At 36.3% G+C, this 12,660-nt stretch overlaps 1 protein-coding gene and 1 non-coding gene across 8 annotated transcripts in view; both read left to right on the top strand.

The window, feature by feature from the left end:
• VPS13B (vacuolar protein sorting 13 homolog B) overlaps positions 1 to 12,660 on the top strand; it is an 839,649-nt gene that overhangs the window by 539,384 nt on the left and 287,605 nt on the right. For all 7 annotated transcript variants that reach the window (XM_064384451.1, XM_012455820.2, XM_021675751.2 and 4 more), the window contains exon 31: positions 719 to 922. In XM_064384451.1, the coding sequence (XP_064240521.1) occupies positions 719 to 922 (204 nt within the window). The remainder of the gene's footprint in view (positions 1 to 718; positions 923 to 12,660) is intronic.
• On the top strand, positions 5,130 to 5,236 carry LOC135278104 (U6 spliceosomal RNA). The gene has a single exon (XR_010345664.1). It is a non-coding gene; the product is annotated as a U6 spliceosomal RNA (small nuclear RNA).

A 12,660-nucleotide genomic window follows, 5' to 3' on the forward strand; every position in this document is an offset into this window, starting at 1 on the left:
TCATGAACATTTTTGTCTATTTGCTTCCTTTAATTTAGCTTTAAGCTACAGATTATTTTATTCATTTGCTTAGCAATGGACCCAGTAAGATCATCATTGTATGTTCCAACTCTGTATGGGGCTGTAAACCTCACTGTTATTCTACATCAGAAACTTTGTCATTTCTCAACAACTACACTTGGGTTATATGAAGAATGAAGAGCAAGCGTTGAGGGGGTGAAATAGATTAAGAAGACTCAATCACCTTTTCTAACAAAAAATCAAAGCTCAGAGGAAGGTAATTGATTAGCAAGGGATAGGGTTTTGAGTAAAAAACAAACAAACAAACACAAAAAAACCTGAATTTGTGTTGTAGTTTTGTCACATAAGGTTTTGTAACTTTAGCTGTCTTTCAACCTCTGAATTATTTTCTCATTGGTAAAAATGAACATAAAAATAGAACCTCAGAGCATCTCAGGGATTGAAATCATGTATGTGAAAGTACTTAGAAAAAGAGTATGGTGCCAGGAATAACATAAGAAATCATTATAGTGTAGATTACTGTGGATATGTTTTCAAGTCATAATATGTACTAACTTTCTGAAACCTTTTTCATAGATGTGCCCCGGTTTATTCATCAGTAATCCAAAGGAAAAAAAATGGTGTTGACATTATGTTAGTGAACAAAATAAACATAGTATGTTTATCTCTTTTTTTTTTTTTTTTACCGCCTTTACAGGAGAGCCTTGAACTTAGGAATTCTTCGAGATCCTGGATCAGAAATTGAAGATAGACAATACCAAATAGACCTGCAGTCCATCAATATTGGTACTGCACAGTGGGATCAACTAAAACCAGAAAAGGAAAGTGGCACAGGAGGGGTGCTAACAGAGAGTGAAAGGAATTCTCAAAATCCAGCCCTCGAGTGGAATATGGCTAGCAGGTAGGAAATGACTGAGAAACTCTACTCTTTCTAATACTTCATTGCCAGTACAGTTGGTGGTACAATCTTTAGTATGTCCAACTAACCTAAGTATTTTGGTATTGCTTCTGCTTTTCGTTACAAACATAAAAAAATTTTGTAATTGTAGCTGATGATTTTGCATGGAAACCTGTTAGTCCTACCAGTGTTACACTGAAATCATTACAAATTTAGGATTATGTCATCAGTCAAAAAAAAAAAGAAAAGCTTACTACTTGTTGAAAGAATCTACATTCAGGCTAAATGATATACATTTTCTCTTGAAATCTATATGTATTTGGGGTCAATTATTTGGTTGATGTTTAGCCTTTCCTTTTTGCTTATAATAAGAGAAAAGTAATACCGTGCAAAATTAAGTCAGAGTGTGGGAAAAACAAGACTTTCTGGCTCTAGGATTTTTTCCATCCACTTTAAAAGCAACTGTGTTCATAGAAAATTTTTTTAATTTATTTTTTATTTCAATTGTTTTGGGGGTACAGGTAGGTTTTGGTTACATGAGTAAGTTATTTAGGGGTGATTTCTGAGATTTTGGTGTGCCTGTCACCTGAGCAGTATACACTGAGCCCAATATGCAGTCTTTTTTCCCTCACTCCCCTTCTTCACCACCCTCACCCCGAGTCCCCAAAGTCCATTATATCATTCTTATGACTTTGCAGTTTCATAGCTTGTAAGTGAGAATATGTGATATTTGGTTTTCCATTCCTGGGTTACTTCACTTAGAATAATGGCCACCAGTTTCATCCAATTGCTGCAAAAGACATTGTTTCATTCCTCTTTATGGCTGAGTAGTAGACCATGGTGTATATATACCACATTTTCTTTAGTCACTCATTAGTTTATGGGCACTTAGATTGTTTCCATTATCTTTGCAATTGAGAATTGTGCTGCTATAAACATATGTGTGCATATGTCTTTTTCATATAATGACTTGTTTTCCTTTGGAAAGATACCCAGTGGTGAGACTGCTGGATCGTATGGTAGTTCTACTTTTACTTCTTTAAGGAATCTCACAGAGAACATTTTTAAAGGAAGTAGTCCTGAATATGTTCTCTTATGATTTATAGAAAGTCACTGCCATCTTTCCCAGGCTATTTGTGGTTCTCATCAGAGAGATAGGTAGAATTGTTTGCTAGAAAGAAGGTATTAGGCATTAAAGCTACCTACCTTTATATTGTAAAACTGGAGGTCTTTATGATTTTAAGAAAGTATTATTTTTCTTCTGCTTTTCTCTTCATAAGGTAGAATCAATAATACCTGTAACTTGTAACATACCATGGTGGTTTAATGATTGAATTTCTTTAAAACGTCTTCTGAAGACTTTATTGTATGCCTTTTCCAATGCTGACTGCTTTGGTTCTGCACTTTATTACCATAACTATTTTTGTCAATGTCTTGGCAATAATAATAGCATTAGTAATGGATTATACAATACTTATCACTTTACCCAACTTATTTCACTTAATTTTCACAATAATGCTATCAGGTAAGAACTGTTATTTTCCCTAATTATATATGAAGAAACTGAGGCCTACACAAGATAATGTATCAAAACTGGACAGTAAGATATAGTCTGTACTCCTTAGGCCTTTTTATGTGATCTTCTCTATACCTCTAACTATCTTAACCCACCCTCTTCATTTGCCTAACTCCTATCATTTAACAAGTCTCAGAGTAGACGTCATGTTTTCTTGGAAGCCTTCCCTGAGCCTGTCACAAAATCAAGTCAAGTCGCATTTGTGTGTTCTCCTATCACATCACTTAGTGTATTTAATGCTAATTACTTATATAACTACCTCTGAGTCCTAAGGACAGATCATTGCCATCCTGTTCATTGATTTGTCCCTAGAACATAGCACTACCATATATAAAATGTATTATTGTAGTCCTCCCATACTGACAAGTGATCGAATATGCCCCTGAGAAGGGGTATAAATTTGGGTGAAAAAGCACACACAGCCACCCAAGGTAAATTTCAAGAGAGGGATGCCATTATGGAGTCATCAGCAAGCAACTTGCATGGCAGCTGGGAAGTGAGTATTTTCATCATAAAGGGAGGTTCTTGGTGGCACACCACAGCATCAGCTACACTAATCATAATCTCTAAATATCACATGATAGCAGCTAGCTTCAAGTCTTTTTATTCCTTATCTTTACACAGTTTTCAGATTTAGGAGGTGCCAGCTTATAAAAGTCACAGGTTATTGTGTCTTAAAAAAAATCACAAATTCTGTCATGACAAAGAACATGAGCCTTATTTTCCTAGCAGATTTTATGGCCACCTAGCCTTAGTTATATATCTCCTATTTGTTATTTAATTCATTTAACTTAGTGAATATGTGTCTGTGTTTTAATAATTTGTGGAGGTAAATTCACATAAAATTGACCATTTAAGGTTAATTTTAGTGGCATTTAGTACATTTACAGTATTGAGCAACTACCACCTCTGTCTAGTTCCAAAACATTTTTTTCACCCCAAAGTAAAACCCCTTGCCTGGTAGGCAGTTTGTCTCTATCTTTCTTCCTCCTTACAGCCCCTAGCAACCACCAATCTGCCTCCAAATTCACAAATCTGGATTTATCCTGTCTGTATGAATTTATGTATTCTGAATATTTTATATAAATAAAATCATATGATAATGTGACCTTTTATATCTGACCTCTTTCACTTAGCATACTGTTTTGTATATTCATCCAAATTGCCAAATTGTAGCATGTATCAGTACTTCATTATTTTTATGGCCGAATAATATTCTACTGTGTGTATAGAAGTGATCCCTGACTTATAATGGATCAACTTTAGGTTTTTCAACTTTATGATGATGGAAAAATTATAATGCATTCGGTAGAAACTGTACTTTGCATACCTGTACAGCCATTCTGTTTTTCACTTTGAATATAGTATTCAATAATTACATGAGATATTCAGTGTTTAGTATAAGCTAGGCTTTGTGTTATATGATTTTGCCCAACTGAGGCCACTGTTTAAGTGTGCTAAGCACATTTAAGATAGGCTAGGCTAAGCTATGACATTCGTTTGGTTAAGTGCATTAAATGCATTCTTGACTTTTGATAAATTCAACTTACAATGAGTTTATCAGGATATAATTCCATTATGAGTTGAGGATCATCTGTACACTACAATTTGTCTATCCATTTATCCATTGATAGACATTTGAGCTGTTTCTGCTTTTTGGATACTGTGAATAATGTTGCTATGGATATTGCCGTATGAGTACCTGTTTTCACATATTTGGGTATACACCTAGGAGGAGAATTACAGAGTCATATGGCAATTTTATGTTTAACTTTTGAGAAACTGCCAAACTCTTTTCAACCATGAAATGACTGAACCATTTTCTATTCCCACAAGCAGTGTTGTTTGAGGGTTCCAGTTTCTCCACATTCTTACCAATACTTTCTTTCTTTCTTTCAAGCTAATACATCATCCTACTTGGTGTGATGTGGTACATCCTTGTGTGTTTTTCACTTACATCTCTATAATGATTAATGATTTTGAGGAGCTTTTTGTGTGCTTGTTGGCTGTTTGTGTATTTTCTTTAGAGAAAAGTTTATTTGTCTTTTGCCCACCCCCCATCACCCCCACACACACACTTTTTTGAGACAGAGTGTTGCTCTGTCATCCAGGTTGGAGTGCAGTGGCATGATCTCAGTCCATTGTAACCTCTGCGTCCTGGGTTCAAGAAAATTCTCCTTCCTCAGCCTCCCAAGTACCTGGGATTACAGGCACCTGCCACCATGCCCAGCTAATTTTTGTATTTTTAGTAGAGATGGGGTTTCATCAGATTGGCCAGGCTGGTCTTGAACTTCTAACCTCAAGTGATCCATCAGCTTTGGCCTCCCAAGGTGCTGGGATTACCAATGTGAGCCACCACACCCTGCCTTTTGGCCATTTTTTAATTCAGTTGTTGGACTTCTTGTTGATGAGTTGTAAGAGTTCTTTACTTATTCAAGATGCTATACACTTATCAGATATATGATTTAGAAAAGATTTTTTTTATAATGGAATTTTTTTGTATATGGTATGAGGTAATGGTCCAACTTCATTCTTTTACATGTGGGTATCCGGTTGTCCTGTCATCATTTAATGAAGATACTAGTCTTTCCCTGTTGAATGATCCTGTCACCCTCATCAAAAATTGACAAAGACGTGCTCGCTTCGGCAGCACATATACTAAAATTGGAACGATACAGAGAAGATTAGCATGGCCCCTGCGCAAGGATGACACGCAAATTCGTGAAGCGTTCCATATTTTTAAAAGAAATAAAGGGTATTCTATTAGGAAAGGAGGAAGTCAAATTGTCTCTATTTGCAGACGACATGATTGTATATCTAGAAGACCCTATCACCTCAGCCCAAAATCTCCTGAAACTGATAAACAACTTCAGCAAAGTCTCAGGATACAAAATCAATGTGCAAAAATCACAAGCATTCCTATATACCAATAACAGACTTAAAGAGAGCCAAATCAAGAACGAACTGCCATTCACAATTGCTACAAAGAGAATAAAATACCTAGGAATACAACTAACAAGGAACGTAAAGGACCTCTTCAAGGAGAACTAGAAACCACTGCTCAACGAAATAAGAGAGGACACAAACAGATGGAGAAACATTCCATGTTCATGGTTAGGAAGAATTAATATCGTGAAAATGGCCATACTGCCCAAAGTAATTTACAGATTCAACGCTATCCCCATCAAGCTACCAATGACCTTCCTCACAGAACTGGAAAAAACCACCTTAAACTTCGTATGGAACCAAAAGAGAGCTCGCATAGCCAAGTCAATTCTAAGCAAAAAGAACAAAGTGGGAGGCATCACACTACCGGACATCAAACTCTACTACAAGGCTACAGTAATCAAAACAGCATGGTACTGGTACCAAAACAGAGATATAGACCAATGGAACAGAACAGAGGCATCGGAGGCGACACAACATATCTACAACCACCTGATCTTTGACAAACCTGAAAAAAACAATCAATGGGGAAAGGATTCCCTGTTCAATAAGTGGTGTTGGGAAAACTGGCTAGCCATATGCAGAAAGCAGAAACTGGACCCCTTCCTGACACCTTACACTAAAATTGACTCCAGATGGATTAAAGACTTAAACATAAGACGTAACACCATAAAAACACTAGAAGGAAACCTAGGCAAAACCATTCAGGACATAGGCGTAGGCAAGGACTTTATGACCAAAACACCAAAAGCATCGGCAACAAAAGCCAAAATAGACAAATGGGACCTAATCAAGCTCCACAGCTTTTGCACGGCAAAAGAAACAGTCAATAGAGTGAATCGGCAACCAACAGAATGGGAAAAAATTTTTGCAGCCTACCCATCTGACAAAGGGCTGATATCCAGAATTTACAATGAACTAAAAAAGATTTACAAGAAAAAAACAAACAAGTCCATTCAAAAATGGGCGAAGGATATGAACAGATACTTTACAAAAGAAGACATACATGAGGCCAAAAAGCATATGAAAAAATGCTCATCATCACTGGTCATCAGAGAAATGCAAATCAAAACTACATTGAGATACCATCTCATGCCAGTTAGAATGGCAATCATTAAAAAATCTGGAGAAAACAGATGCTGGAGAGGATGTGGAGAAATAGGAACACTTTTACACTGTTGGTGGGAGTGTAAATTAGTTCAACCACTGTGGAAAACAGTGTGGCGATTCCTCAAGGACCTAGAAATAGAAATTCCATTTGACCCAGCAATCCCATTACTGGGCATATATCCAAAGGATTATAAATCGTTCTACTATAAGGACACATGCACACGAATGTTCATTGCAGCACAGTTTACAATAGCAAAGACCTGGAACCAGCCCAAATGCCCATCGATGATAGACTGGACAGGAAAAATGTGGCACATATACACCATGGAATATTATGCAGCCATTAAAAACGAGGAGTTCACATCCTTCGTAGGGACATGGATGAACCTGGAAAACATCATTCTCAGCAAACTGACACAAGAACACAAAATCAAACACCACATGTTCTCACTCATAGGCGGGTGTTGAACAAGGAGAACACATGGACACAGGGAGGGGAGCACTATACACGGGGGTCTGTTGGGGGGGAGGGGGGATAGTGGGGGGGGTGGGGAGTTGGGGAGGGATAGCATGGGGAGAAATGCCAGATATAGGTGAAGGGGAGGGAGGCAGCAAATCATACTGCCACGTGTGCACCTGTACAACAACCTTGCATGTTATTCACATGTACCCCAAAACCTAAAATGCAATAAAAAATAAATAAATAAATAAATAAAATGGACTAAAAAAAAAAAAAAAAAAAAGATCTGACATCTGTGAAATAAGAACATTAAGCAACTTTCAAAAGGAATATTCAGAAGAAAAGAAAGAGCTCTTGGATATTTTTTAAAAAATAGCTGTAAGTATTTCAAAAGAAATGTTTAAATTGAGACTATGTCACACAAAATAAAAAGATAAAAAGACAAAAAAAAAAAAAAATTGACAAAGACTTTGATAGCTGTGCGTGGTCAAAAATTAACAGACTTTTGATGGCTCATGCTTGCAATCCCAACACTTTGAGAGGCCAAAGCAGGAGGAACACGTGAGGCCAGGAGTTTAAGGCCAGCCTACGCAACATAATGAGACTTCCTCTCAACAACAACAAAAAAATTTTTTTTTATTAGCTGATCATATCACTTTACCTCCTTCCTCATCAACAGAGCAAAACCCTGTCTCAAATGAATAAATTAATAATAAAAAATAAAGACTTTTGAATGTCCAGTGTATGCCATTGAAGGTCTTTTACACTGGAGAAACAAAATGAAACAATTTCTAACATTATTCTAATTTATATCCTGTAAAAAGTTCAGCATCCTATCAAAGGAACAGACTTGTTAATTAACCAATAGAGTACAGTATGAAGAATGCTATGATAGACAAATATAGCATACTTAGGCTTACAGAAGAAACACATCCAAATCAAGATAAATATATTCCATATACATAGGAGATCTTAGGCACAGGCACATAAGCAAAAATATAAATTAATGTAAAGTTGATGTAGGTAGAAAATAATCATTCATTTAAAAGAAAAAAAAAGAAATGAATGATTGACTCTATGGATGGGGTTTCAGAGATGGTTTCACAGAGCGCGTGGCTTCCGAACTTGTTTCCATAGAGTGTGGGTACCTGGAGAGTAGAGAGAGCATTCTGAACAAGGAAGCCGTAGATCCAGAGGCTAGAAGTATAAAAGTGTGACACGTTTTATTCACTTCTGAATACCTGGCACATAATAGATACTGAGTAAAGCCTACAATGTAATTAATGAAAAAGTGATGATTAAGTAGTACCAACTAATCGAGACAGTGTGAATGTTTATGAGAGATATTCATTCAAATGAAGACAGAAAATTTTAGATCAGTTGTAGCTGAGTTCTGATGATTAATGTTGACAGAAGTATAAATAGGACCTTAATATAATTCTGTTTCCCAGTAGGTATTACAGATGAAATTCAAAAGATACAGTGAGGATAATGTGTTTCCTTGCCTGACCAATATTAAATGGCAACCTTTATAATGATTTTCATTCATTCCTCTGGGTACATCACTCAAATTTTGTCTTTAATTGTGACATGTTTCTATGTGTATGTTGCGGGGAGCAGAGAGTAGGGAAGTGAAGTATAAAGAATCATCAGATTTTAAAACTTGAAGATCTTCTGTCCCTAAAACTTTGATTTTTTTTCAGCCAAAGGAATATATCATAGTTTAATTAAGGTGACAGAACCATTAGAGTATTACAGCAGAGGAGATTCATTTTATGCATATAATCTTACCCAGTTGTGGACAAAAATGAAAAATAAGGATCCAGAAGAGGGAGTTGAAGGATCAAAGTCACAACCAATCCTCCTGAAGTACTTGACCTGGGTAAAAGCTTGAGAGCCTTGAAGGGAACCCGGGAAACCTCCAGCAGCACGTCCAACTGGTGGACTGAGAGCACCAGAAGGCTGGTAGAGATCAATGGGAGGCTGTGGCCTCTGCATCTGGGGTAGGGCTGCGGGGCTGAAGTTGCTGTTGGTCAGCAGCGCCAGCAGTGAGGAAGAAGTAGTCACAGAGCCAGAAAAAGTGAGAACAAGCTAGAATCTCCCAGCACCTTTCCATTGGTCTTTCACTGCATTTAAAACATGAAAACTTGCAGAGAATATTGGCTATTTCCCTCCATCTTCCAAATCTTGTTGAAATTTCCCTTTTGCAAAACTCTAAACTCTGAATCATTCTTAGCAAATTGTTATAAAACAAAAACTACTACAGTAAACTAAATTTGAGGAAGTTCTTTGGGCTTGTCCAATGTCACAAAAAATAGAGCTATGTGTAGAACCTTGATTTCCTTCCTTTTACTAGTCAACTACTTTTCTTCTCCTCAAAGCTCAGATCTCATAGGCTTATGCTGAAGTCCATTGTTAGCTAATCACCTTCTTTTTCTTTTTTCTCTTAGCAACCATTTTTGCTACATCTGGGTTTATTTTATAATCTGAGGAAATGAAGTTCTGAGAACTAAAGTAACCTGTACTGATGTCTGCCATGTGCAGGTTGCACATTCAAGTCACTTGCTGTTTTATATGGCTACTAGTGCTTTAGGGGGAGGTGGGAAGTTTATCTTATGATTACCTGAAAGTACCACTAAGTCTAAGTTCTCCAAGTTAATATAATTTTCTCATGTATAATATTTAAAGATATACTTCTAATAGACTTTGCAAAAGTACATTTAAAAGTAAATAATTTTATTTTTATTATAATACTTTTATTTTTTCCTATCTCTGACTTGATTTTGTTAGGTAATTTATCTTTTAAACTTCATTGTCAGAGAAATTGTTATAGCGTATTTGCTTGTTAAAATATTTTTATATACACATAACAAATCACATGTAATACTCTGTGGGCTTTTTTTTCCACACGTAGAATTTTAAAAAATATTGTTACTGTGTTTGCTTAGCAAGCTAAATTTGAATCTGACATGACATATTCCTATCAGTCTTATACTTCCCAGGATTGGTAACATTGAATATGGAGAACTATGGCTGTGTGTAGACATTAAAATCCCTAAACCATATATTTCTAGCTTTATTTCTGAGAGATTACAACTATTCTCTGTGTCCTTAGATCTCTTTTATTTTTATTTTTCAGACTATTTCCCAAATATTCACAATGCACAATTTTCAACGTGAAAACCATCACTTTTATCTTATTAATTTGTGAGGACGTCAAGCTAAGACCTAAGCAAAATTACAGAAGTTACTCTGATTCTCGTACTTTGTAGGTTAATTCCTAGATTGACCTAAACCTACTTGAATGATATGATTTCATAATAATTTCCTTAAACCTTACCATGCCTTTATATGAAAAAAATGTGATTTTTCTTCCTGCTTAAAAAGTTCCTGGAAATGAGGGGGTGAAGGCAAAAGGATTCATAATACAACAGGAAGGAGCAGTTGGTTTTTCATTCTTAGCAGCCAGTAGACCTATTCCTCCTTATCTGTTGGGTAAGAGTGTCCTGTGGCAATATAAAAAGATGGTGTAGCTATTAGAGAACAGAGATCCTGTCTTGCCTGGTCTTACTCTTCTTTATATCTTAGTATAGTTACTGACAGATAGTAGGCACTAACAAATAAGAAAAGGTTTAAATTGTATATAATCATCATGGTAGTATACAATAAAATTTTAAAACTTTCTGTATTTTCAGCTACTTTGCAGTCATTTTATAGCTAGATAAGATAGATACATAGATAACACGTTGATTCATTGAAACCCAACTGACCAAAGCCCTAAATAGCCAGTTTCCCTCCAGTGGTTTCCTTTTCTTTTTCTTTTTATTATAATTATTATTATTTTTTGAGGTGGAGTCTCACTGTGTTGCCAGGCTAGAGTGCAGTGGTGCAATCTCAGTTCACTGCAACTTCTGCCTCCTGGCTTCAAGCATTTCTCTTGCCTCAGCCTCCTGAGTTGCTGGAATTATAGGCATGTGCCACTGCACCCAGCCAATTTTTGTATTTTTAGTAGACATGGGGTTTCACCATGTTAGCAAGCCTGGTCTTGAACTCCTGACCTCAGGTGATCCACCAGCCTTGGCCTCCCAAAGTGCTGGGATTACAGGCATGAGCCACCATGCCTGGGCATGGTGTTTTCTACTAAAAGAGGGGGCCAAACAGAATGTATTTTAAAAGCATATCTCCAACATACAACTTTTATACATTATTCTGTATAATTCTATGAGGACTGTAACTGGTACATCAATACATACTATTAAAGTTTACTTGATTAATTATGAATGATAAAGTCTCACTGGGTCACTTACAGTTCACTATGTCATAAACGTAGTTCACTGTAATGTCTAACCCCTGGGCCCTAACGATCCTCCTGCCTTGGCCTCCCAATAGCTGAATTATAGGCATGAGCCATTGTGCCCAGCTATATTTTTGAAGCTTTAAAAACGAAATTTTAAAAATCTCCTGACTTTCTCTCCCTTAGTGGATTCCTATCTAAATCCTCAACACACAGTTTCTAATGTTCTCTTCTCTGAGAAATGTTCAGCAATACCTCTTGTCTTTCCCTCTTCAATGAAGTTTTTTTTTGAAGTTTTTTCTTTGAAAAGATCTAACAAGTAAAATTAGATGAGCAGGAGTTCCAGGTTATTGATATAAACAACTGGAAATTACAGTCAGAGCTGTTATCCATTGGACATCTCAGTAAAATTGAATTAAGTTAATATTTTAATTTAATATGCTCATAAAACTGTCTTCTAGATATTGTAATGAATAGATATATCACTTACGATCTCTGTCACAAATATATTAACCTCTGTTTTGTTCATTTTGGTGGGAAAGTTTTTTTTTTTTTCAAGAATGAGAATATTTTAACATTATTTAATTTTGCCAAACTAAATTTGTACTGGCATTTTCTTTAAATGTACCTTAAAAACCAAGCACTGCATGTTCTCACTCATAATTGAGTGTTGAACAATGAGAACACATGGACACAGGGATAGGAACATCACACACCAGGGCCTATTGCGGGGTGGAGGGGCTAGGGGAAGGTTAGCAGAGGGTAGTGGAACTGGGGAGGGATAACATTAAGAGAAATACCTAATGTAGATGACAGGGGGATGGGTGCAGCAAACCAGCATGGCATATGTATACATATGTAACAATCCTGCACAATCTGCACATGTACCCCAGAACTTAAAGTATAATTTAAAAAAAAAAAATCCTAATTTCAAGCTGTAGTTCTTATAACATTGTGCACGAGATGGTTTATATGTCTTTATAGATTAATTCTTTGTATATGTTCAGCACCTTGAGATAAAAGATTAGGTCCCCTATTGAGTATTTCCACACCTCTCTGTACTTTCCTTAATATTATACTTATCCTACCTATGATTACTTTGTTTAGTTATTTTCTCTACTAAACTGAATTCCGTGAGAATCAGCATTATGTATCCGTTTTTCTGTTGTTGTCTCAGCACCTAGCAAAGGACCTGGCACCATAGGGAACCCTCGATACACGTTTCTCAATTTCAGAGTGATAAATGCTATGAAAATTATATAACTGGGTAATATGATAAGAGTAATGGGGAAATTACCTTAGATTGGAGCTCAGGGAAGGCCTCTTCTAATACCTGAATGACAAAAAGCATCCAT

Source organism: Aotus nancymaae, unplaced genomic scaffold, assembly GCF_030222135.1.
Source record: "Aotus nancymaae isolate 86718 unplaced genomic scaffold, 86718_ANA_hifiasm-v0.15.2.pri h1tg000036l, whole genome shotgun sequence".
Taxonomy (NCBI): Eukaryota; Metazoa; Chordata; class Mammalia; order Primates; family Aotidae; genus Aotus; species Aotus nancymaae.